The sequence below is a fragment of the Pyrus communis genome, chromosome 17, assembly GCF_963583255.1.
Source record: "Pyrus communis chromosome 17, drPyrComm1.1, whole genome shotgun sequence".
Taxonomy (NCBI): Eukaryota; Viridiplantae; Streptophyta; class Magnoliopsida; order Rosales; family Rosaceae; genus Pyrus; species Pyrus communis.
Genome location: NC_084819.1, coordinates 12995975 through 13021256, shown reverse-complemented (window position 1 = coordinate 13021256; position 25282 = coordinate 12995975). Strand labels below are relative to the sequence as shown.

Sequence of the window (25282 nt, the reverse complement as noted above, 5' to 3'; positions counted from 1 at the left end):
AAAAAAAGTCAGAAGAATATCTCTCCACTTGTAAAATGATGTGTTAGGTCCGATTTACGGTGATGGAAAGTACGATACTTAATAATTACATCAGGCTTATTGTATGGTTCAACACAAATTTTTTGGTTACAAACCGTAATAATTGCAACACATAAAAAAGAAAAACAAACAAAACATGTCCAAATGTGGAGAAAAATATTTATCGTTGAGCTTTCTGGCTGTGTGTTATTTGCTCGTTGAGGGATTTAACCCAACACCTTATGGCATGAGCTGACGACAACTATGCACTACCTGTGTCGAGTTCTCGAAGGTACTCCTCTCTTCAAGGGGATTTGCAGTATGTCAAGTCCCGGTAAGGTTCTTTGTTTTGCATTGAATTAAACCACATACTCAATGAATGAAGGAAGACGTGTTGCAGTCCCAGAAAGTTGAAACATAATAAAAGAAAAGGAAAACTAATGAAAAGGGTTTGAAAATTTTGAATTTTAATGATAAGGACAAAATAAAGGGTAAAGCAGATAGTACCAATATTGACTTTTTAATATAAAAATATGATTTTTCGTTAAAATAAACAATATCAGAAGTTTTTCGTTAAAGTTCCCAAAAAGAAAATGAAGGGAGAGCCGTTGATATGGACAGATGGGATGTATATTTGACAGGGTCCACGTTGTCACTTGACACGTAGCGTTTTCTCCGTGCCATTGGACCAACATTGGGTATAAGAACTCCCCTTTTTGCTTTTACTTGTATTACGTTATTTTTGTTGCATGTGATCTAAGATTTTAGTAGATAGATTATTGAAATTTTTTCATCTTGGACTTGAAACTTACTCATTTTTTAAATTATAATAATAGTTTCAAACTCTTCTTAAATAAATCAAAAAGCATATTTGAGAGGAATACTAATTTTTAATTAACCTAACAAATGCATATTGTCAAAAACCTATTTTAGGTACCCAGTTTAATTAACCTTTCATCTTCAATATCATTCTTTATTTCGCAAACTTAAAATATTTTATTATTAACAATTCAAACTCAACCACTCATTTTCTAAAATAATTTTCTCTCTTTTTTCTTTTCTCCTTCAAGGGTAGACTCTTGAGTTTATGTTTTTTAATATTTAGTAAGTAAATAGTTGCGCTCTAAATTTAAAGAGTGATTTTTAATTTTTCTATAACAGAGAGTGTTTAACAACATTTCTTTGAGATAAATTTTTTGAATTTCTCTTTAAAATAGAATTTTGGTTATTTTGCAGCATTTCTTGGAGATGCTCTTATAATTTGTATTGCTTTCCAATCAAATAAACTAACGTAACCAATTGCTACTCATTAGTTTAATTATCTTTTTTTAATAAATTTTTTTTAACTGTTAGAGTAATTCACCACTTACAATTATTTTTGTTGTTTGTATATCGTATAATAGGGTATAAATAAATGTAGTCTCTTAAGCAATTTTCAAATCGTAAAAATGGTCTTGTTTTTGATAAATTTTGGATGTAATCCTTTGTTGTTTTGATTACAAATGATATTTTACAATAATTTACACTAAGTACAAGGTGAATAGTTTGAACTTAGAATGCAATGCATTGCAAAAAATAAATTTTAACTATCAGGACAATCTTCCACTTGCTTGATGGGATCCCACTTAATCCTGTAATTCGTATAATTGTTCTATATATATGCAGCATGCAATGTATGGGATGGCAATTGGCAAAGTAAATTATAATTTGGTATCTTTTTACTTACGTACCCTATTCCATTAATATGATACTCAGACGACGAAATTGTTAGGCAACGTACGACAGCGAACTTTGCAAAAGGTTAAGCCTATACAAAATTCAGTTTTATATATTATATACCTAGTTTATTATTTCCATTACCTCTTATTTTAATCAATAAGAATATAGTCGTCTATTAATTTAATTGCACCTCTTGTCTAGAGGAATTAAGTAAATCTTGATCCAATCTGACCATCAGCTAGACAACATATTCTATAGCAAAGCTAAAATGCACGCGTTATTTTCACATATTATGTATGAATTCTCCTGACATCTGATTTAGAGTGGCATAAAACCGACCGACCCGATCAAACCGAAGGATCCAAACTATATTGGTCAATTTAGTTTGATTTTGATCAAGAAAAAAGTCAAACAATTTAAAAATCGAACCGACTCGATTTACTTTTGGTTTAATTCGGTTTTGATATTTTTAAAACTGATTAAAACCAAATCGAAGCGACCATGTATCTTTTAATTATTAAATTTTTTTTTACACATTTAAAGGCCTTATTATATACATATTATAAATCTCAACATATATTATAGGAAATTGTTATTAGCACTCCAAAAATCTAATTCTACACTCCTCACAAGTGTATTTTTCTTTCTAATTATAGAAAATTTGGAGTGCAAAATAAACCATTCCCATATTTTAACTTGTAAAGATTATTAACAATTAGGAGATTTATATACTTGTATCTTATGTGTGACATCCCGTCCCGGAAATGCCGAAACGTACGTATGAAATTACAATTTTACCCCTAGTGTACTTTCGTCACGTTTTGGTTGTTTGGTGTGTCGTGGCATGTGTTTGGAACCTCACACACTCCCACACACACACACAGACACTATCCTTCTCTCTCTCCTTCTGTCTTCTCTCTCTCCCGAGCCCTCTATTCTTCTTCTTCCTAAAAACGTACGGACCAACTCACATACCCCTCAAACTGTGGTAGATCGAGGAAACCAAGGACATATTTGAGCTCGTGAGGTCGAGGGGAACACAACCGTAGCATTTTCAGGTGAGAAACACATCGTTTTCACGTCGATTCGACGATGTCCGTTTTGAGTACTGTTCATGCAAAATTTATACATTGAGTTTTTGAACTTTTGAAGCTTGTAGATGTGTTGGTGAAGTCCCAAGGAGTGTCGGAGTAGCTCGTTGGACGAATTTGGACGTCGGGAAGGCCTGGTTCGAAGTTGGCCGGTTTTTGAGTTTTGAGACAGGTATGATCGCGTGGCTTTTAGCGTTTAAAAGTTGTATAGCGTGATTCTACTAGTTTAGGGCGTTCTTTTGGTCCAAGAATCATAGAAATTGGTTAAGAAACGAAGGAGAATAGTGAGTTTAAAGTTTTCCCCAGTTTCCGGCGACCGGAGTCCGGCGAGGGTAGGCCGGAGAAGAAAGGGGAATATTCCGTTAGGTTTAACGGAATATTCCTAACGGCAGTGACGGCATCCGGTTAGATTTGACGGAATATTCCGTCAGTTTAACGGAATATTCCGTCAGTTTAACGGAATATTCCTGACGGCGTCTGTTGACACCGTCGGTGTGCCTGGCACGTGGCCGCGCGTGGGGGGCGCGTAGGTCCGTGCCTGTGCTGGCGCGTGGGGGCGCGTGCGGGGTCCAAAAATTATTTTAAAAATATGGTTGTGATCCTGAGGTTGTGTAGAGCACGTGGGTATATTCATTTGTCCATTTTGAGCAATGTATGAGAAGTTATTACGAGAAACGGGTTATGTGCTTTAAAGTTAACGTTTTTATAGTTGTTTCGCATCTAGGTGACACGTACCCAGAGGACGAGCGTGCACACGCGAGACAGGGGGGCTACGACCCTTCTACATACCAGTGAGTGGGCTTTTGTTTTCCGTATATACCTATATACCTTTAGATTCCCAGAATTTGATTAAAAAGGGTTATTTACATTATGCCATGCACTTTATTATTATCGTTTATGCATCATTGCATGCATTATTTGTGGCATACATATACATATGCATATGTCATATATATTTATATGTGGGTGCTGTGGAGGCATAGGTAAGTGCCAAGTAAGCGTTAATTAACGATTGCATTACATAGTGGTTAGAGATGCTTAGAGAGCTCATAACCTGCACCCCCGGTGTTAGTGCTCCCGCCCAGAGTAGGGCACAGTCCTTCACGTGTTGTTCACCTCCCGCACCATACGCTCAGCTTGGATCCAAGCTAGGTGCATAGGCCTGTCGTACAGACCACAGTAGGTGGTTCCGACTCGTAGGTGACCCGCGATTATTCGCACAGCCTTCACGTGATCGTAGCACTAGAGCGTATATACATGTTACACCCAGGCCTGTCGTACAGACCCCTTTAGGTGGTTCCGACTCGTGGGCAGGTTTAGTTATTGAGATTGAGATTTGAGCTCTATATACAGCCGTACAGGTCACGTTAGGTGACTCCGGCTGCCAGAGGATTATGTGATTGATACGACTCATACCTGAGCACTTGCATATCATTATGAGATTTTGACATGGCATATATTGAGCATGATTGGCATACCCTTGAGCATGCTTGGGCATATCTATACACACATACATATGTTATTTTCTGGGAAGTATACAGGTTTTACGGCGAGGGGTTAGATTGTATTTTGCTAAATGGTTTTCAAAGAGCTTTGTTTTTGCCCACTCACGCTTTTGTTTTGCGCCCCTCCAGGTTCTAGTTGCTTAGCCGTTGCGGTGGTTTCCCTTGAGAGCTTTTCGGCGTTCTGACAGACACTCCACATTGTAGGGTCGCCTTCGGGCGTACTACTGTTGTCGTTTTATTTGGACTGCTATAGACCTGCTCTGAATTTGTATCGCACTAACTAGCGCTTATTCTAGTACTTGTATGCTAGTTTTTTTAATTATTCGTACCTTTATATTACTACTTACTAGCTTCCGCACGTGCACATGGCTACGTCACCTTTGTGTGACGGCCAGCACGCTCCGATCTCGGTCGGGGTGTGTCATTATGCTTATGTGAGGTTGTAATAAATAAATTGTTTGCTAGAATTAGATTTTATTTAATTGAAACTTAATTAGTTATATTTAACATGATGAACTTTTTATGTTGAGAAAGGTTTAGTTAATCTTTCAATCCAATTAGAATGCATGAGATGTCTGGAGGTTTAGAAGATAAAATTCTTGAAATGTTAAAACGTTTCTTTATGTATGTGTTGAATAGGCTTAAATTGACCGAATCAAACTAAATCAAACCAATTAACAATAATTTGGTTTGGTTTAGTTCGGTTTCAATGATGGTATTGCTCAAAATCGAACCAAACCAAACAGTTAAGTATTAGTTGCTTCGGTTATATTTTTGGTGTCAAACCTAATCAAATAGATCTCATTGATCAAACCTAAATTGTACCCTTGCCCTTGGTATGAACTGTCCCCAAAAAAAATCCAGAAATAAAAAATAAAAAAAAATTGCACTAAATCATATTCTTGTAAAGATGTTTTTTTTACAAACGACTAGTGTCAGCGGATTAAATTGTTAGTTGTCAAAGAGAAAAGAGATCGGTCAGGACTATAAATTATTCAATTAACTGTCCCAGGTTGGGAATAATTTACTTTACCAAATGCATGCATCTGGTTGTGCTGACCTGAAATTAATAGTCAATTTACATATTGCATGGCTAAGTTCTTTGGAATTGTTGGGAAAATGACTTCGTAGGATGCTATTCTTACCTAAATAAAGACGCTGTGTATGTAGGGGACCTTGGTAATTATATATCTCATTGACTATTGATACCTAGACACAGGTAATCTTTAGTGTTGTATAGGGCTGCTCCTAATAACGACGCCAGGATTTATTTTATTCTTTTACAACCATATTTGAGGAATGGAATTTTGGCTCATTACAAAATAATCACCTATAATTAGGTGTTGAACTAGTATGAGAGACGAAGCTAAGACTTCTCAATTGTTACAAGTAGAGAAGAATATAATTGACCCGTAGCAGTAGTTAATGATATTAAATTTTAATTTCGTAACATGAGTTGTTGATTGAGCATCTAATTATATGAGGATATTTATGGATATACGTACCCATATAATTGAAGAAAAAATGCATGTGGGAGAATGTGAGGTCTATATCCCAGAAGAGCTTGGAATCTTAGTCTCTTTCTTTGCTTCTGCACCTGTTCATGTGGATTATATCCACATACACAGACATTTTTGTTATAACAGGGACATCATGCTAAAAGTGAAAGCTGCTGCCACTATCTCTTTGTGTGGAGAGAGAGAGAGGGAGAGAGAGAGAGAGAGAGAGAGAGAGAGAGAGAGAGAGAGAGAGAGAGAGAGAGAGAGAGAGAGAGAGAAGCTGCTGCCACTATCTCTTTGTGTGGAGAGAGAGAGAGGGAGAGAGAGAGAGAGAGAGAGAGAGAGAGAGAGAGAGAGAGAGAGAGAGCATGTCACTGATATATCACACAAACCCATGTGTCTGGCTCACAGTCACAGCAACATGAGGATCAATGAGAGAGTGAGTTAGAATATATTTGGTTTGGAATTCCGAGCCCCTGAAAATTCCTTCTACTGCTCTCTATTGTTCGTACATATGATGATGATGATGATGATATCAGAAGAAGAAGCCCACATTTCAGTAAATATATATCTTCACTTTCGGGATCATTCAACTCTATTTCTGAATTTTACACTCACTCAATTCAGTTAACCGACCATGACCATATATGTGTTGAGAGTTGTCTCACATTGGTGAGGGACAATGTTTGCTACGTGCTTATATGATCTTGGGCTATTCCTCACATTGCCAATTGGTTTTATGGTGGAACCCCAATTTCATCATGGTATCAGAGCAAGGTTGTCCATGTGTGAAGTCCAACGGCCACACGCGCTTCACGTCACCCAGTTGTTGTCCACGTGTAGGCTTGAAAATCCGCTACACGTGCGGGGGCATGTTGAGAGTTGTCCTATATTGGTGAGGGACAATGTTTGCTATGTGCTTATATGATCTTGGGCTACTCCCCGTATTGCCAATTGGTTTTATGGTGGAACCCCAATTTCATCAATATGAGGCTTATTTTTCTGTTAGAGCATTTTGAATATGCTTTATTCCTTCTTGGCAAGAGCAGCCAGCCTTGGTTCTTGCAAAAGCAAATCCAAACAACCCAGCAGCTACATAGATTCCTTTCTTCAACATGACTACTCTTCCAACTTGGAAAATATATAAATTTTGATTAATTTCTAGCTACCCACATAGTAATAACATTACTTTGTATGTCGAGTCCCTTCTTAGCAAAACCTCTCTCTGTCCATTGTAACAAAAACGGGATGATGGGATCCCGTAAGAACCATGTAGTTACTGATTAAAATAGGGGGGAAACCCTGATACACACACACACACACACACAATGTTCTATATATATATATTGTGATTACATGGTTTTAAAACTGTCTTATACGTATCTTGTTTTTCTTACAGTCAAATGAAAGTCTAGGGAAGTTACTCGACTATGGTGAAATGGAAATTTTTATGGATTTGAGGTCTGGTGCAACTATAATATGATACATTACAAGCCTTGCAATCTTTTCTGTAACCGATTTTGTACCAAAACAATATATAATATGACCGAATTTTGGTTGCTAGACATATTATCCTACTTTCGGCAAACATCTTGCCAAGTCCTTTAAGAAAAGTATAGAAAAGAACTAGCAATAAGTAAAAAAGACAACTAGGGCGCGCACATCAAATACTTAGCCAGCAAGGCAGTACTGTTTATTTTTTGGGTCCATGATCGATCGAAATTTGGACCATTGTTTGGAGCAGACTACAGTTCAACGCAAATTTGCTTTGCTATATGTTCTTTAATTCTATTTTGTACTGTGAGGGATTAGTATATTTTATGGTGGGAGAGAGTTTGATTTAGGGCACTGATTTTCAAATACTATTATCACTTTACATGCACATTTTGTTCATTAATTTTCTTTTGATTTGTTGAATCAAAAGATCATAAAAAAAAAGATCTGCAAGAAGAAATTATGTGCGAAAATCACTTTTCTTGATTTATACTAATAAGATTAGCAAATGTAGCTCGCACTGAAAGTGTGGTAGGAAAGAGTAACTATATATGAATCTAGCTAGGTTCAATCTCTCGCTGTAAAAACAAAAGTTGGATTATATGATAGTGTTCAAAAGTCTGTTCATGTCAAGTTGCGAGGCAATCTTCTCAAACAGACATTTCTAGGTTAAAAGGGGACAACAAAACAATGTTGATGGAACTATATCTAACTATTCTAATAGTTTTCCCATTGATTTAGGTTTCGTGCTTGGTTTTCAATACTTGAAATAAGAGAGAGATGGCAAATAATAACCAGAGGGGTCAAATATTTTTGAGCTTCGAGGATAAACCTTCATCGATAGAATCAACTTGGAAACATTTTTTAATAAATAATTTAGTTTGTATATGCGTAGTACTATCACGTTTGTTGACCACCTTTTAATTGAAGATAAACTTTAATTATAACTTTGAAGTCAATATATATTAAAGATGTTGTTAGCAATATAATCAGTAAATTAGTGACAATAGAAGATTAGTTACGATTACTCCAAATTAAATTGAATTGGATTGAAAAATTTATCAGTCGAATCCAAGACCTAACCCTAATTCAAATGAAATGACCAACGTAGTATAGTTTTAGGGTATGAACAAAACCCTAGTATTGCATTGGATTTGATCGTATTGATATGAACAGTCGGACCAGTGAGTGTCAGAAATGAAACTAGCAAGCTTGGTCTACGAAAAACTGACTGCACAGAGAGATACATGAAAGGAAGTAGCACGAAGCTCTGAAGCGCGTGCCAACGTTATATCGAATCACTGGGAGTCCGGGAGGGCCCCCTGTCATGTCATATTGTCCGGTCTACGAAACTGACAAAACAGAAGTTTGTCTCCTAGCGTGAACCAACCACACACTCACGCGCGTCAAAGCTGCGAAATGGTCAGACATGCATATATTCTGAATGATGCTAATCTTTCATTCCGTTCATTGACAGCATGAGTAGTGCCGTTGCCAAAGAAAGCCTAACGTTATTCTTCAGCACACAAAACTCGAGAATTTTATGAGAATTGAAAACACATAAATTTATGTAGATGAAATAGTCGATGCGTTCTCCTTTCAGAGTATATTAACAAAAATAGTTTTACTTGTTATGATTTAAATAGAAAAAAAATGATATGTGACTGTGTTTTAGATTAAAAAAAAAAGTTGAAGTTTCGATTATAAAAACAATTGGTAACATGAAAAGTAACTATGCTACTTATAAGTATATTCAAAGTCTTTTATTTTTCCGAAATGAGATTTATACTCTTAGCTCTAACCCAAAAATTGTCCTTGAAACTCAAGAAAAACATAGCAAAACAAATTCTTTTTTTTTTTTTTTTTTAACAAACAATATTATTTACATTAAGAGTAAGTTGAGTTTAACCTCACAATGAGTTAGCAATAATGTGATTCAAATTTGAACCTAAGACAGTGAAAAAAAAAATCAATAAACCGTAGTACTAAGTGACTCTTTTTCATTATTTTTTAAATATTATATTTTTTTGGGTCATAACAGAAAGTCGAAGACCAATCTATATCCATGTCTCATTGTCTGTGCAGTGGCATGGCCTATGATTTTGGAATTGGAATTTTTATGTTTGTGGAATTGAGTGACGATTTTGGCTTCTTTTGAGAGAATTGTCCTAAAGTAGTACACAAAACCAAATTAACGTAATTAACGCAGCCTCATGATCATCATCATGAATCATCTGATCTCATCAGGGTCATCAGGGGCCAGGACACAACAATAGTACATTCACATATTATTACAGAATCATTTTTTCTCGTCGGTCCAAATCTTAGTGCCTCACGCAAACCCAATTATTGGGATTTCAATCATAGAATAAGATGATTCTTCATGCGCATAATAATAATAATAATTAATAAATAATAAAACAAGATTTGGACATGCATGTTTTGTAAACAAATGGTTTTGTTGGAGAGTTGGATGTCACTCAACTCTGCCGGTGGACGTATTTATATGTCTGCATTATGTTATGTTTAGACAAAAACAAAGTGGGAAACTGATTTCTCTCTATCTTCCATGGGTTCCATGCATATATATAATGAAGCAATAGGACCGGAACTAATATATTTGACGACGCAAGTTTATGACGCGTTGTCCCACAAATGAAAAAGGCCATGGTTTTACCAAAATCTATGGCTTTAAGATAATTTTCCAACTAATTAGCTAGGGTTTTTTTTTTTTTTTTTTTTTAACTTTGTCGCCAGCCAGGATAATGGGAGGATAAAAATATACCAAAACACACTCACACACACATATTGAAACTTTGCACCTCTAAATTTGTAGTTTACAAGATATGTTTGTACATATTTGATTAAGCATCTACACCAAGGAAAATAAAAACCCTTTTATGTTTGTATTTAAGCATTGACACCAAGGAAGAAAAATTTTCAAGTAGTTTTAAGTCGCATCGTTTGGTCCAAGGGCTTAAACCCTGGCCAAAACAATGTAATTTTGGTCTAGCCACTTAAAACTACTTTAAGTTTTCTTAAGGGAAAATCTCTCATTCTTTACACGACGCAGCAGTCTTCCTCCCCCATTACAAACACCATTTTATACACCTCACTCCTCCAAAAAAAAAAAAAAAAAATCTTGGATCCACCATTGATGTTGGTTGTGAAATGGGATTATCATGTTCTTGAAAAAAAAGACGACGTAGATGAATGAATAAAAGAGGCCATTTGAAGAAACTGAGTTAGGATACATCTTGTTTTGGCCAACCTTATATAATACCGCACAACGACCATATACAATTAGAACGCATGGTATATAAGAAGATGAATATCTAGCAGACAGGAATTAGCATATATATTAAGTGATAAGCTTCCTTAGACTGGAAGCTTAGTCCTTTTAGTGATTAATAATAATGGTCGAATTTTGACTTTAATACAAAATATGTGTCAATATTATAATACGCTCTCGCAAGCTAAATCAAAACAAGTGAACTTTCCAAGTATTAAACGGGGGAATGGTATCAACTAAAGTCAAGAACAGAGAGCCTCCAGAATTAACACGAAACTGTTGAATCTTGATCGGCTATGAAGTAGGAGTAGGCTTATTTCTTATAAGCACATGCAAAGTCCAACGACTAAATTAAGCTACATATCTTCTCATAAACTGCAAATTCACTATTCTATCATAACTATATGAAACAGTTGCTGCATAGCAAAAAAATAAAAATAAAAACAGTTTTATATAGATAAGTTCAATTCCAGAAGAGAAAAACTAACATTCAGCGCAGACAGTGCTATTTTGTTAACTGATTGAAGTACAAAGACGTTTGATTTTCATTCAAAGCTCCATGAAGTACTCATACAATCACTTTAATAGTATTGCAAGCATGCTAGCTAGCTCATACATCATATATATAATGCCTTCCTAAAACTAAATCCAAAATAAAACAGTCCCTAAGCTCACAGATGAAGCAGGAAAAAAAAGTAAACAAGAACATAAAACAAAAACCTACCATTTCTAGGGTTTCTACTAGACCATCACGAAGAACAAAGCTCATCATCCTTAATTTCCTCACATTTTATCATCCAATGATAGGAAGGAGCTCTTGATTTCTTCCGAGTTAATTTTCTATAAAATTAAGTAAAACTTGAAGCTAGCAGCTTCGCAGTGAAGTATTCGATCTGATCACCAAAGTACAAATTGGAACTGAAGTTTATAGGGGATTGTTAATATTATTGCTAGTAGTGGAAGTAGAATTAAACCCCGAAAGATCAGTCCATGCAGTAGTAGTACTAGCACCACCACCGCCGCGGCCGCCATTGCTCCAGAACTGATCATTTCCTGAATTATTATTCATCCCCAACAACTGCCTCGACAAATTCAACTCCTGATTCTGTTGTTGTTGTTGCTGACTTTCTAATTCCGTCTTCACCGAAGCCATTTGAGGTATACTCATCCCCGCAGACGGTGCTCTTGGCCGCACCTGATTATACCCCGTTAGCTCAACTCCGCTGCTCTCGAACATCAGCCCCGCTGACGTAGGATCCAACCCCGCCATGAAAGGAAACGACGGCGTCTGCTGCTGGAAATTAAAGAGCGATCCACCGCTAGCTCCTGGACCACTCCCCATCTGATGAAAACCATTCAAGTCTCCAATTCCATAATTATTGTTCATCATGCCGAAATTTAAAGCCATGTCGGTGGCGAAAGGCGACATAAAACGGAGCGGTGGGATTTGCGGGCTCATCATCATGTTATCATTATCCGCCGAGCCGGCCGTACTGTTGTTGTTTAACCCTAAATTTGCGTGGCCTGACGAACTGGCCGAGCCGGTTGGCGGGTCCGAGCTGCTGGCTGGGGACTTGGAGGCGCTGCTGCTGGTTCCCTTGCTCCTTTTGTTTCTCCTGCAGCCACCGCCAACTGGAACGTTACGCAGGGCCCCACCGCGTGTCCAGTACCTTCTGCAGGTCTTGCAAAAGTGGCGGGGCTGCGTGAGGCTGTAGTTGTTGAAGTAGCAGAACTTGGTGTTGGTGGACTCGCACCGCGGGCATTTTAGTGCCTGCTCTGGGAGGGGGATGTTGGCCATGCGGGCTCGATCTGCCATGGAGCCTGGCCTGATCGAGCCTGCGCCACCTACCCCACTGCCTCCATGAGGGTTTGAAGGCGGCGGCTGCGGAGGAGGTGGAAGGAAGTGAGAGTTGTTGTTGTCGATGTTGTTGTTGCTAATGTTGTTGGTGTTGCTTCCTGTTAAGTGGTGGTGCTGATTTGGTTGCTGCAAATGAAAGAAGAGAGAAAAATCAAATTAAAAAGCAAAAATCAAATATCTGGTATATTCAAGAAGATCATGAAATAAAACAAAAGCAATAAGAATATTTGGCTTTTGAATTTTTGTTTTTTTCACTTTTTTGGGGGAAAGAAATTCCCTGAGAAAAACCAAGTTGCTGAAGAAGGTGGATAGAGAGGTTACCTGCTGCCAGTTGGCTGGATCAAGATAAGCTGGAATGGAAGAGAAAACCATGCTTCTCTCTTGTGGTGGTCTTTAATTCTTTCTCTCTTTTGTAAAAGGTTGATGGGTTTTTGAAGATAATAGTGGAGAGAATCACATCAACAACAAAGAGAGAGAAGCTAGAGAGTTGCAGAGAGAGAGAGAAAGGAAGATAGAAAGAAAGAATGGGAGGGTGGGAGTGATGAGGAACAAAAATAAAGGAGGAGCCTTTTATGTATTTATATACTAATAATTTTACTTCTTCTTGTTGTTTTGTTTTAGTTGAACATTGTTCCTTCACACTCTCACTATGCTAAGACTGCTCTTTTTGTTTTATTACTTTTTAGGGTTTTGAGAAGGATGTTCTCTCCCTCTATCAGTTTCTTAATCCATAAGCTTCTCTCTCTTACTGTGGGTGCTGTGCTGTACTGTGCTGGGGAAAAAGAGATGAGTGGCTCTCATCCTGAATGGAAAAAGTTGATGATGTTGTTCATAAATTATTATGTATGTGTGGAGAGCAGCTTAAGTATTATATCATATTATGTATGTGTTAGTGTTAGTTTAATTTGGTGCAGATCCTCTACATGGCCAACTCTCATGTTGATACACTTATCAACACCGTTTTCAATACAGATGAATTCTATCATTGTATTTAGTTTTATTGTGTTAGAGATTATGTTAATAACTATTAAGTGTGTCAAATTTATATATCTAACTATCATAGTCTGATGCAAACTAAATTTTAATGAAGTGCTTCACACTCTATCAAAACTCTAATTTTCTTCCCACAATTAAATAAATTTAATGTAAATTGAAAAATAAAAAGACTACATGACCCAATATCTTATGATTAAAATATGAAATAATGCATGATTAAATTATGAAAAAAGATATTGTTATGGGAGCATTAGTTTAATTAAAAAGAAAAGGTGGTTCTTGTGCTTTGGTGGAGTGGCCTCACAGGGTCACAGTCCAAGTGTCCGACCGAGTGAACCCTTTTACCCCGGTCCACTCTGTTCCCTTCCCCCTACCCCACTCTCTTGCTTTATTTTTGCATGGGAATATTATATTAATATTACTCCCTCCCTTCTGCCCACGCGCCCTTCGTTGCCGTTCTCACTTCTCACACTCCATGTGATACTTCTTTTTTCCTCCTCTAATAAAATAATCTTAACGAAATATCATTGTTACTGTTTATTTTTAAAATTAAAGATATTTTTACTTTAAAAAATTATTTCTAATATTATTCATTTACGACAAATTTTTATTATTTTTGTTAAAACTCAAAATTTTCAATCTATTTTTTTAGTTTTTCTAATAAAATATCATTTGTGAACCAGATAATGACTTGGATCCAATCTCCATACGATATGGCGATGGCCATGCAGACGACTTTGAGGGAATATTTTGCTTAACCCTGTCAAATAATAGTGACGTTTACAACTTTATATATTATTATTAGATGTGTTTAAATTTTGACATTTGTATAATGGATGAATACAATTCTAAAATTTAAATTCATTTAATGATAATAAGTAAAGCGGTTAATATTACTACCACTTGAAAATCGTGAGCAAAAATACATCCAATTTTGACTACATAAAGTTTAAGTTCAAATCACAATTTTCCTGTAATTGTTTCCTAGCAATCTTTTGACAAGGGGATATTTTCTAGGGTGTTAGTGCCACTTTAAAATATCACGCTGAACTATTCTCAATGCAAAGTTTTTAATTTTTCTTCAATGGCATGCAACATTATGCGATAGGAAAGTGAGTGATTAAGACTGAAAATTAAAACATATAATTGCTATGACAGTTAAATCTAACGACTAAAACACACGTTAAACTGAGTGTTACGTAGCATTGAAGTCGGACTCCAAATTTTTCTCATGCTTCTGTAAATTTGGAGTGCACGATGACTTGTCAATAATGGCTTCTCATTTAGATTCTAAAATACTCAAATTTAAGAAGGGGACTCAAGTTCGAATGTAAGAGAGAGAATTTTGATCAACTAGTCTAACTCATATTTGCTAAAATTGACCAATTTTAATCATTTAGTTTTGTTAGTTAACAATCAAGTCTTAAAGAGTTTTAACATTACAAAGAAGAGTAGAAGAATGCTTAGGGCCGTTTGGTATTCAACTCAGATACAATTTTTAATAACTCAAACCCAAATTTCTTTTTTTTTTTTTTTTTTTAAGCCGAAGTATGAGGTATCCCACGCCCAAAAGTGTAGGAATAATCTCCACTGAGGCTTGGAAGGGTTAACATATTTAAGCACACTCCTAATTACAATCAAATGACACATATCTTCCCAAAATTTTTAGTCTGAAAATCACCCGTGTTTATGTTAGCTTCGTGCCTCGAAACAAAGATTGGGGAGCAAATCCGATTGAAAATTCTACTACGTTTCCACTAGACCACTTGCCATGGTTAAACTCAAATTCTAGTTTTGTAGGCTTGTTTTCATAAGTTAACTAAAAATTAACTGAAACAAAACTTATTTGATGAAACCACAGAAAGTACGTATTTAGAGTTTTTGTACACCAAACAACCTTCAAACACAAATCAACTTTGGATACAGCCTAATCCTCAATCTTTTCCACATCCTCTCTCTCGCCGAGAAGATCGTAGCGTCTCTCTCTTCTAAAAAAAGAGACTATTTTTGCTCACCCCTTAACCCAAGATGACCACTTACCCAATTCCTCCGTTAGATTAGTATAGATGCCATCGTCAATTAAAAAAAAACACACACACAAAGTTAGTCCCCCTACCAAAAATCTACACGTGTCACACATTCACTAACCATGATTATGTTGTGTATTTGATTAAATATTTATGGAAAAAAAAATAAACGAATTAAAAATAAAACTTACCATTTATTCCTATTCTCTCACCTTAAATAATAAATGATTGCAATCTTTAATTTCACACTCCCCCTTCCTCCTATCATCATAAAATAAGGGAAACTTTAACGAAAAACTCATGGTACTATTTATTTTAACGAAAAATGATATTTTTACATTAAAAATTCAATCCTGATACTATTTACTTTACCCTTTATTTTGTTCTTATCGTTAAAACTCAAAGTTTTCAAATCATTTTTATTATTTTTCCTTAAAATAAAAGTTCATGCCCGCACCATAACAGAAAACAATAACAATGTAAAGCAAATATGGCAATTTCATGAGCCACCAAGTTGTCATCTCGCCGTTGCCAATTACATGATATTATTTCGATTCTCGAAAGCTAGCTCATAAACATACCCTTGGTTCATATCAACTTCAAAACAATCACTAGGGTGGGCGCGGGTTGGTTTGGATCGGTTTTGGGCTAAAACTAAAATCAAATCAACCTGATCGATTTGGCCAAAATTGCAAACCGAAACCAATCCAGCTAGGTTTAAAATTGATCAAGTCGGTTAACCGAATGTGACGGGTTGATATGTATTGGTTCTCGATTTGTGTGAACACAAAAATACATAATAAATTTCTCTTCCAAAAGCTACAAAACATCGCGTCAATATGAGTGATTGCTTAAAGGAAAGCACAAATGAAGCAATCCAAGAATAGCACCAAAGCGACAACTGCTGCGTTCTCCAAATGGTGCTCCTATTCTTCTCGAAGGGGACTCTTAAACTAATCAGGTTTTGTTTTCATATGGTGGAAATGCGATAATTCGTAAATAACTAACTATTTATATAACTACACGTATTAATTATAATTAAAAAAATTAAATTAAATATATGCGGGTTGGTTCGGTTAACCACACCTTAAGAATTTTGGGAACCGATCGCCAAACCAATTAAGGTTGGTGTGCTGCGGTTTAACCATCAAAAAAAAAAAAAAAAAAACCAAACCGTCGGTGCAGTTCCGGTGGTTCAAACGGTTTTTTTTTTTTTTTTCTTTAAATGTCCAGCCCTCACTCTCTCTGCCACACAAGCCTACCAGCACCAACACAAGTTCAGTTGCACCAACGCTTATATGCACCTGCACTGCACACCCAGCCACGAATTCACCTGTATCATTTCGAATCGCAACATCAATCCAATAATTTAATTGGTGGGAGATTGATGAAAGAATAAATATTAAGTTTTTAAATTTCACGAAATTATTTTTCTTTTAAGTGGAGATTTAATTAAATACATTGCTTAACCATGGCTAGTAAAAGAGACACGTGGCGCAATTTTGAAGAGAAATAACGGTCCCTTTGGGTTAGGGGGTGTGGGGAATAAAAAAAAAAAAAAAGTCACTCTCCATGAAGATCTCTGCCAGCAAATTCCTCAGAGTATGAAGCTTGTTAAAGTATCAGCAAATTCCTTAAACCAAAAAATTGAAACAAAGTGCACATTTGATAACACAGGCTCAAGTTGTCGAAGAGACTTACTTGAAGCCATATAATTCAGAGGTAATTGTTGAGACCTTCAAAACATTCAGAACGATTTATACAAAGTTCCGGTAATAGGTGTGTCTCTGTTTGGTACCATCTCAACATTTGTTCATTTTGAATTAGGAATATCTGTTTCGGAGTTCCAACGGAAAGGTCTGGTCAGAGCGCCGGAGCGTGGAGACGAGTGAACTGAAGCACTTTGAGAAGCATTTGTTCTTTCTGGCCGCTGGTGACGCTGCAATAGCTTCACAATGGTTGCATCATCGTGCAAGGAGAAGGGTGTACTGCCAAAAAGACAATTTAACTGTAAGTGAACGATTATTCAGAACAACTTTAAAGTGTCTCCAAAGCAACACAAAGTATGGATACCTATTGAAATCGAAGTACACCATGCGCATGTCTTCGGAAATCTCAACCTCAACACTAGCATGAGAGCTTGTCTAGAGAAGGAAAAGAATTGAAAACTGTAATTATGGTCATACACATACACGAGCTGTTGAATACATTGCTTATAATTGTGAACCCTATGTATTTATACAAGTTAGAACCCATGATTCTAATCCTTGTAAAACCAATACTTCTCGCACTTGATTTGAATGTGTTAAAGAAAGTTAGAGACGTTACACAAAATTGAACTATGGATACGGATGGTTGATTGATGGTACAAACATTAGGAACAGGGTATGCCTTCCTTTCAACATACTATCCTTTCCTACACATTCAACTCAAAAGGAATGAGAACCGCATGCTTCAGTTGTGCGATCATTAGGACTCGGAACAGATTTTTTTTAAACTTTAGACAAGTCATAGTCATGCAAAACAGACAGAGGACAACAAAGTCATATACCTGAACCAGTATAAATGGCAACGAAAATCCTTCAGGAAGGGTGTTCCCATTCTTGAGCAACTGCTTATTGTGCAACATTAAATCTTTGAGATCTGCAATCTTTAACATATTTCCACAAAAATAAAAAAGACGATTAGAACATAAGCCGGTAGAGCAATTTCTTTGGGACAAATTAAACAATGCTAAATTCTATATTTTCCAGTCTTTATAGATTTTTTTACGAGAAATCACGCCAACTGGTTATTGCAACTAATGTTCCAACACAAGTCATACTAGCTAAACCATTCCTACAATGACTGAATAAGAGTCTAAAAACACAAAAGACTGCAAAATCAGGAACGAAGAAAACCAGACGTAAAGTATGTAAAACTTCGTTACTTGCTCCTCTAATTCTTTCAAGTGTGCCGTCTTCCTTCCAATCGTATTCACCAATTTGACACACTCTTCCTGAAAGGATCAAAAACCAAATCAACATTGTCAAATTATTCCATCCCATTATTGTATAGTATGTTGATGTATCACATGATCAAGATAATGACATTCACTAACATTCATCCCTTCCAGATTCATTATACTTCTGTCTGGAGGACGCCCCTTCCACTTGATTTCCTATTTAGCTGTTGTGACGATATCCAGTGCCTCAAGAACATTGAACACAGTATATACTCGACGTCGTACATTTTCAAACTGAGAAGTTGAAAAATCATTTTCACAACATACTTGAGTAATTTTCATGACAGAAAAATCGTGGTAAAAGTAATGATTATTGTAACTCAAAAATCAGTTCCATGTATTGTTCTGAATCGAACCTGTTTCGAACACTTTGCTGTTTCACAGTCATTTCCAGAAAACTCAGAAATTATCTCATCTGCAACCTGAACATCATCACCGTAAATACTGATACTCAACCACTCACTGGTCAAATAAGCCAAAATAAATTACAAAACTCTGAAGATTGGGCGGCACTGGAAAACTTTCCTTCACATAACCATGACGAACTCCAAAATTTAATTCAATGAGAAGCCATACCCATTATCGCAATGAAAAACCATAGATACACGATCCTATAAACAGTTACTAGCTACTACGTAAGGGATCTCTTAATTTTTTTCCCCAACGCTCCTTCACCAAACAAACTTCATAGTTACTCTAGAAAAATAAAGAAAACATACCTTAGATAAGGTTGTTGGTCCCTTGCTCTCCAATATGTTGCAAACTGAAAAAGAAGAAGAGAATAAGATGTTGACTAGCCCCATCTCCTACAAAGTAGTAATCTATTACAACGAATACGATAGTCTTCTTTCATTTCACACACACATACACACAAATCTGAATCGTTCGTATGAATTACTGACCTCTTGAACTGAACTCTCGCAGACCTCCCGCCATTATTGCCGATGCCCTTTTCTTCTTTGGTGCATTTCTGCAGGAACAAAAAGAAAAGGAAAAGAAAAACAAAACGTTTTTGAGAAACAAATGCCACTTGATGCAGCCATCAAGCAGCTGCATTTCAGAACTCAAAAATTTTCAAATGATAACATATGGATACGAAGAGCGAATAAACGCATAAGCCACTTGACTCACATCTCAACAGAACTTCGGGCACCCTCGGAAGCAGCTGCATTGTTCATCACTGAAGCTGAAACAGAACTTGCTGCACTAGAATCTTTCTGAGAGAATCCACTAGAAGGATCCCCTGAGTAATTATCATCCATATTGTTCTAGTATCTACACTTGGCAGTGATCCTCAAATTCCTAAGTTCCTGCAAATTCAACATAAAAATTAAAAAAAAAAAAAAAAAAACTAGGTGTTTGCAGTTTGAATTTGTTTTCTTGCATCATGAAAGGAAAGAGACCAAATTGATGAGTTTCCAAAAACAAAAAAAACAAAAAAATCAATTCAGAATGACCAAAAAGTAATTGAATAAAAAAATAGAGAGTGAGCAAATTGATGAAGTTCTAAATTTACTAGAACAATGAGAATCCAGATATTGTTCATCAATAAAAAAAGTAGAGAAAATAATTTAAAAAATAATTTCAATGATCATGTATTTGTGGGGTTAAATTTCAACAGATAATGAAAAAAATGGAGGCATTCAACTGGAAAAATAGTGAACTATGTAACCTGAAGAAGGCAGGTGAAGCTTTTCGAAGGAGGAACGCGAAACCCTAAAACTAGAGGGATTTTTGCAACATATTTGGAGTTCCCGCTTTCCGCGAATACGAAGTAGGAACAGTCCCAGATGAACCCAGGTCCCAAAGGGAAGCCCTGAGACCAATTGACGAAATTGCCCATCCAAATGGGCCAGCCTGTGTTTGATTTTTATTCGTAGTATTATAATGTGTAGTGCTGGATTAGAACATCAAGGTTTCGTGGTGTAGTTGGTTATCACGTCAGTCTAACACACTGAAGGTCTCCGGTTCGAACCCGGGCGAAGCCACTAGTCATTTTAAATTTTTTAGCTGTGAGATGAAGTTCTGATTAACCTACGACTCTCCGATCAGTCTGTTTTGTTTTCATTTCTTCTCTTTTTGTGATGAAAAAACTTTCGTCTTTGAATCCTTAGTTGTTACTGTTGAATTCAGCAGTCTGGAGCTTGAAGACTAACAATAGTATGATAGTCCGTAATACAGATACATTACGTCCTATCGTGGCAGAAACGATTCGCCCTTCAAATAGAGAAGAAATAAAAAGATACATTACGTCCTTCAAATGTACTGGTAGAAGGAGCTCCGCTTTGGACCATGTCGTTGTAATGTTCCAACGTTAGATTGATTGGATTTGCCTTCGGTGGGCTATCCCACCTTATATAATGCAGGTTATGATTCACGCTAGTCCTTATGGCTGCAGGCAACAGTGTGGAAGTAGCCCTCTGGGGATGACAAGAAACTGGTGTAGTACATGAGGAAAGTACCGGGAAGATTGTCCCACCCCAAACACAGAATTCGAGAAATGACTTCGTCAGCACCACCCACGTCGATCCTGAAAGTAGAAAGTTTTAGGTTCAAGGTGTGCAAAATCAAATGGTACAACAAACCATCAGCCACAGAGAGTGCAACTGACAAAGATAGATTACAGTTCCACAACCCACTACAAGTTCCCAACAAGTACAATAAGTTAGCTTGCACCAAGTAAATGGCACATTCAGATTCCCAATCAAGGTAACAAAAACCAAATATATAAAAACGCAAGGTTACAACTTAAGTGTTAAACATGACTATTGCGACAGCACACTTGTTAAAAATCTAAAGGAACACTGATGGTACGTTTTCCAATATCATACTGATGTTGGAGATAATCGAATGCCTCCAGTCTTGCGAAACACAGAAATTATCTAATTTCATTAGAAATGGTACTCGGCGCTAAAGCTGCATTGGTTATTTGAAGAAAGCACATTGAACACATAGTTCTAAGAAATACCAGATACCTTATGCTTTTTCTTCTCAAGGTAAATGATGTAATGCAAAATTACAGTAAGGAGGCTGTACAGAAAGCTTAAAACTAAAGAACCGAATTTGTTTTGGCCTTTTTGAAGCAGTATTAATAGGGTTTAGGGTATGAACATTGTGAAACCATTTCCATGTCATAACTTCCGATTCACCTAACAAACCCTACCACTAGTATAACAAGTGTTGATGCATACATTGTATTAGCACACACAAGCATCCATTAGCAGTACTAGTAGAATCCACTCGGTCCTACCTTTCATAGACTCAACTGGAAAATAGGAAATCATACATTTCTATCCTAGCCAGCACAAGATAATCAACGTATGCTATGCTTAAGTGTAAAGGAGTAGTACCCATGTATAACTTGAACGAAACGAAGCCGGAATTGATCTTCCCTCTTTCGCCCAAAACACACCGGATTTCATAGAGTGGTACAAAACAGGATCAATAATAACAGGCCTTGCTCTTTGATTTCTGCAACATTTGCACAATGTGAGAAACTATAAAAACCACGTCCAACGCTCGAACTCGAAACAAACATGTTAAAATTTAAAAAGCATTATGCTTTACTCACTCTTTCCAACCAATATTGCTTGTGTGCTCCAAGAAATTGAGCTCCCTTGGCAAGAACGAAAATATATGCAACAGATCTAGATAACCCAAATAATAATTAGCAAACATAATTAACCCTTAATCAAAAAAATTAACTAGATTTACCACAAATAGTAAAGCTACCGTCTTGGCACATGAGAGGATAATCCGAGGCGCCGAGATTAATAAACCAATCCCAATGCCCGCTTCAGCAAAATCGCAATGACGTAGAGCGTGGAGGCAGTCATGGTGGGGCCTTGGCGGTGACCAAATTGGCGTTCCCGATCACCATCGCGTTCCGAAACTCCCGAATCGCGCCCTCCGATTACACGTACTTCGCCAGCTCGAGCCGCTCAACATCAGAAGCTTCGAGATAGGTGGAGTAAATAGTAATTCCTTGGGTGGTAAACCGCCGCAGCTGGGGGCCATCGCCCTTGGAGCCCGATATGAGGTAGGTGAATCTCGGGAGTTTCGGAAGCCCCAACCTGTGGTTGTTTTCGTCGTCGGTGTTCTCCGTCACGTCTTCGAAATTCCGGTCGAGGGTAGTGAATTCGCGTTGCTCGAAGTAAAAATCGGCGGCGGCGGAGGAGGAGTATTAACCGTGTCCGGCGAGAGTTAGGGTGAGGAGGAAGAGGAAGAGGAAGAGGAGGGAAGTGGCGGTCAAAATCATGAGCCATTGAGAGCGAGCTCTTTTCATGGCGGTGAGGTGGGTTTTTGGGAGTGTATTTATCAAAAATTAATTCTTAATTTCAAAAATATCGTTTTTTATAAAATCTTTTAAATATATCTAAAATTTCATCTAAATAGACACAAATACTTTCAAATTTAACAATCAAATACATTAAAGTATTTTTAGCCAAAATGATTCGTGACATTGACATAACTCCTTAATCTGGTCCTTAACAATTAATGATATTCAATAGTAGTGTTCTTGAATTTATCTATCGTGAATCCATTTAGTCTTTCTTTGAATTTGTCCATCGTAATCATTTTAGTTTTTTTTTGCGAAAAATTTGTTAATTGCTCTATTAGTGTGATGATGTGGTGCCACGTGGGTCTCACAAATACAATCATATAATGACATGTGGATTAACTTTAAAAACTATTTTTATATTTAAAACTAAGAATGATATTAGTAAGAAAAAAGACGTTGAAGGCATGATTGAAATTCTGTTGCTCCCACTTGCAGTAATTGCGGCAGCGCTCAATGTCGGTGATGACAGGGTCGAAGGGGATAGGGTTGTGGTGGTGGAGTGTAGAAGCGAAGGTGAAGTTGAACTGGAGCTTGAGGCGATAGTAGCTAAAAAGCCTTTAATTTATTTAATTGTTAAATTTGAAGGTATTTGTGTCTATTTAAGTAAAATTTTGGATATATTTGAAAGTTTTTATAAAAAATGACATTTTTGAAATTAAGAGTTAATTTTTGGTTATATTCAATAAATACTATTTTTGGGAAAATTGGTAAAAAAAAGATGAGAGATTTGTGGATTATTTGGGCGGATGTTTGGAGGGAGGAGTCTTGAGCTAAGACCCAATTGTGACTCTATAATCTTGGCAGTGGGGCAAATTTGGAGATTAAAATTCGAATATTTTTCGGATATAGAAAAAAAAAATCGTGAATATCATTAAATCAGAGAGTTGATTTTTCGTGTTTCTGATGTGCAAGAGACAAACTAAAGAAGGAAATAGAGATAACGAGAGAGAGAGGAAGCGAGAGTGAGCGTGTCATTGGCCCCAACTATTACACCGAGCTTTTTAGAGGGATATCCAAGTGAGTGTGAATTGAACTTCAAAAGTGAGACCGGATAAATTCTATGAGTACTATTAAATACATAAGTGCACCTAACAACTAGATCTATATTATTAATCTTATTCGATCACTTATACGAATAACCAAACGAAACCTATCTAATATAACGTCTCTTGAATAATTATAGCTTCTGTAACATCTCACTTCGCCCAGGGGAGTGATCCTTAAATGTATATTCCAATCCCTACCTAGCACGAGGTCTTTTGGAAGCTCACTGGCTTCGGGTTCTGTAGGAACTCCGAAGTTAAGCGAGAAGGGGGCTAGAGCAATCCCATGATGGGTGATCCACTGGGAAGTTGCTCGTGAGTTACCAAAAACAAAACCGTGAGGGAATAGTAAGCCCAAAGCGGACAATATCGTGCTACGGTGGTGGAGCGGGCCCGGGAAGTGATATGCCCCGGGCGGAGATGTGACAAATTGGTATCAGAGCCTAACTCTGGCCGCGTGTGTGTCGACGAGGACGTTGGGCCTCTAAGGGGGGTGGATTGTAACATCCCACATCGCCCAGGGGAGTGATCCTTAAATGTATATTCTCATCCCTACCTAGCACGAGGCCTTTTGGGAGCTCATTGGCTTCGGGTTCCGTAGGAACTCCGAAGTTAAGCGAGAAGGGGGCTAGAGCAATCCCATGATGGGTGATCCACTGGGAAGTTGCTCGTGAGTTCCCAAAAACAAAACCGTGAGGGAATGGTAAGCCCAAAGCGGACAATATCGTGCTACAGTGGTGGAGCGGGCTCGGGAAATGATCCGTCCCAGGGTAGGATGTGACAGCTTCAGCTTGCAACACAAAAAAAAAAAGACCAATAGAAAAAGATACGTATGTGACAATTAGAATTTTTTTATTAAGAAACCCAAAGTAGCCTCAAGATCAGATTTAACACTACGATTAAAGTTAATTCTAACTTAATTATTAGTACGAGGAATTCAACCATACTCCTTAAAGTTTTTAATTTATCATCGTTTTTAAATTACAGAGATGCTCTCTTAAGGTTATTATTTTGAGGACCTCACATGTTTTTTTTTCATATCAACTTAAATAATCTCTATTACGCGAAAACAAAATAAATACTAACTAATAAAAAAAATGAGAAAAAGGTTTCACGTCATGTCGAATCCCTTTCATTTGCAAAACCTAATCTTTTTGTTGAATATCTAAATCCAACAAATCCAATTGTATAAAACCCTAATAACTTTACACATCCAATTTTATTTAATATAATCATTTTGCGGGATTATTGTGTTTCGGTATAACGGGGTTTATTCAAGTTGATAGCTTAATCCACCTTAAAATTAATCTGAGAGCTCATATAACAAAAAGCAATGCTTGGCAATATTCTCCTAAGATTGGGTGTAGTATCCCACATCGCACGTGAGGGCGTGG

At 36.9% G+C, this 25282-nt stretch overlaps 1 protein-coding gene, 1 non-coding gene and 2 pseudogenes across 2 annotated transcripts; 1 reads left to right on the top strand and 3 right to left on the bottom strand.

The window, feature by feature from the left end:
- Nucleotides 1-11117: 11117 nt before the first annotated feature.
- On the bottom strand, nucleotides 11118-13001 carry LOC137723665 (dof zinc finger protein DOF2.4-like). The gene is made up of 2 exons (XM_068462864.1): nucleotides 12798-13001; nucleotides 11118-12602 (listed from the first exon to the last, which is right to left on the bottom strand). The coding sequence occupies exons 1-2, from the start codon at nucleotides 12846-12848 to the stop codon at nucleotides 11544-11546; spliced, it is 1110 nt and encodes a 369-aa protein (XP_068318965.1). The 5' UTR covers nucleotides 12849-13001; the 3' UTR covers nucleotides 11118-11543.
- Nucleotides 13002-17165: 4164 nt separating this feature from the next.
- LOC137722238 (transcription factor-like protein DPB) lies at nucleotides 17166-19796 on the bottom strand (annotated as a pseudogene).
- Nucleotides 19797-20417: 621 nt separating this feature from the next.
- TRNAV-AAC (transfer RNA valine (anticodon AAC)) lies at nucleotides 20418-20491 on the top strand. The gene has a single exon. It is a non-coding gene; the product is annotated as a tRNA-Val (tRNA).
- A 30-nt stretch (nucleotides 20492-20521) lies between these two features.
- On the bottom strand, nucleotides 20522-22788 carry LOC137723478 (beta-glucuronosyltransferase GlcAT14C-like; annotated as a pseudogene).
- Between the last annotated feature and the right edge of the window lie 2494 nt (nucleotides 22789-25282).

Coding starts and splice junctions, on each gene's coding strand:
- LOC137723665 (XM_068462864.1), bottom strand. CDS start 12,848: ATGGTTTTCTCTTCCATTCCAGCTTATCTTGATCCAGCCAACTGGCAG. Junction 12,603..12,797: donor ATCCAGCCAACTGGCAGCAG/GTAACCTCTCTA, acceptor TTTCATTTGCAG/CAACCAAATCAGCACCACCA.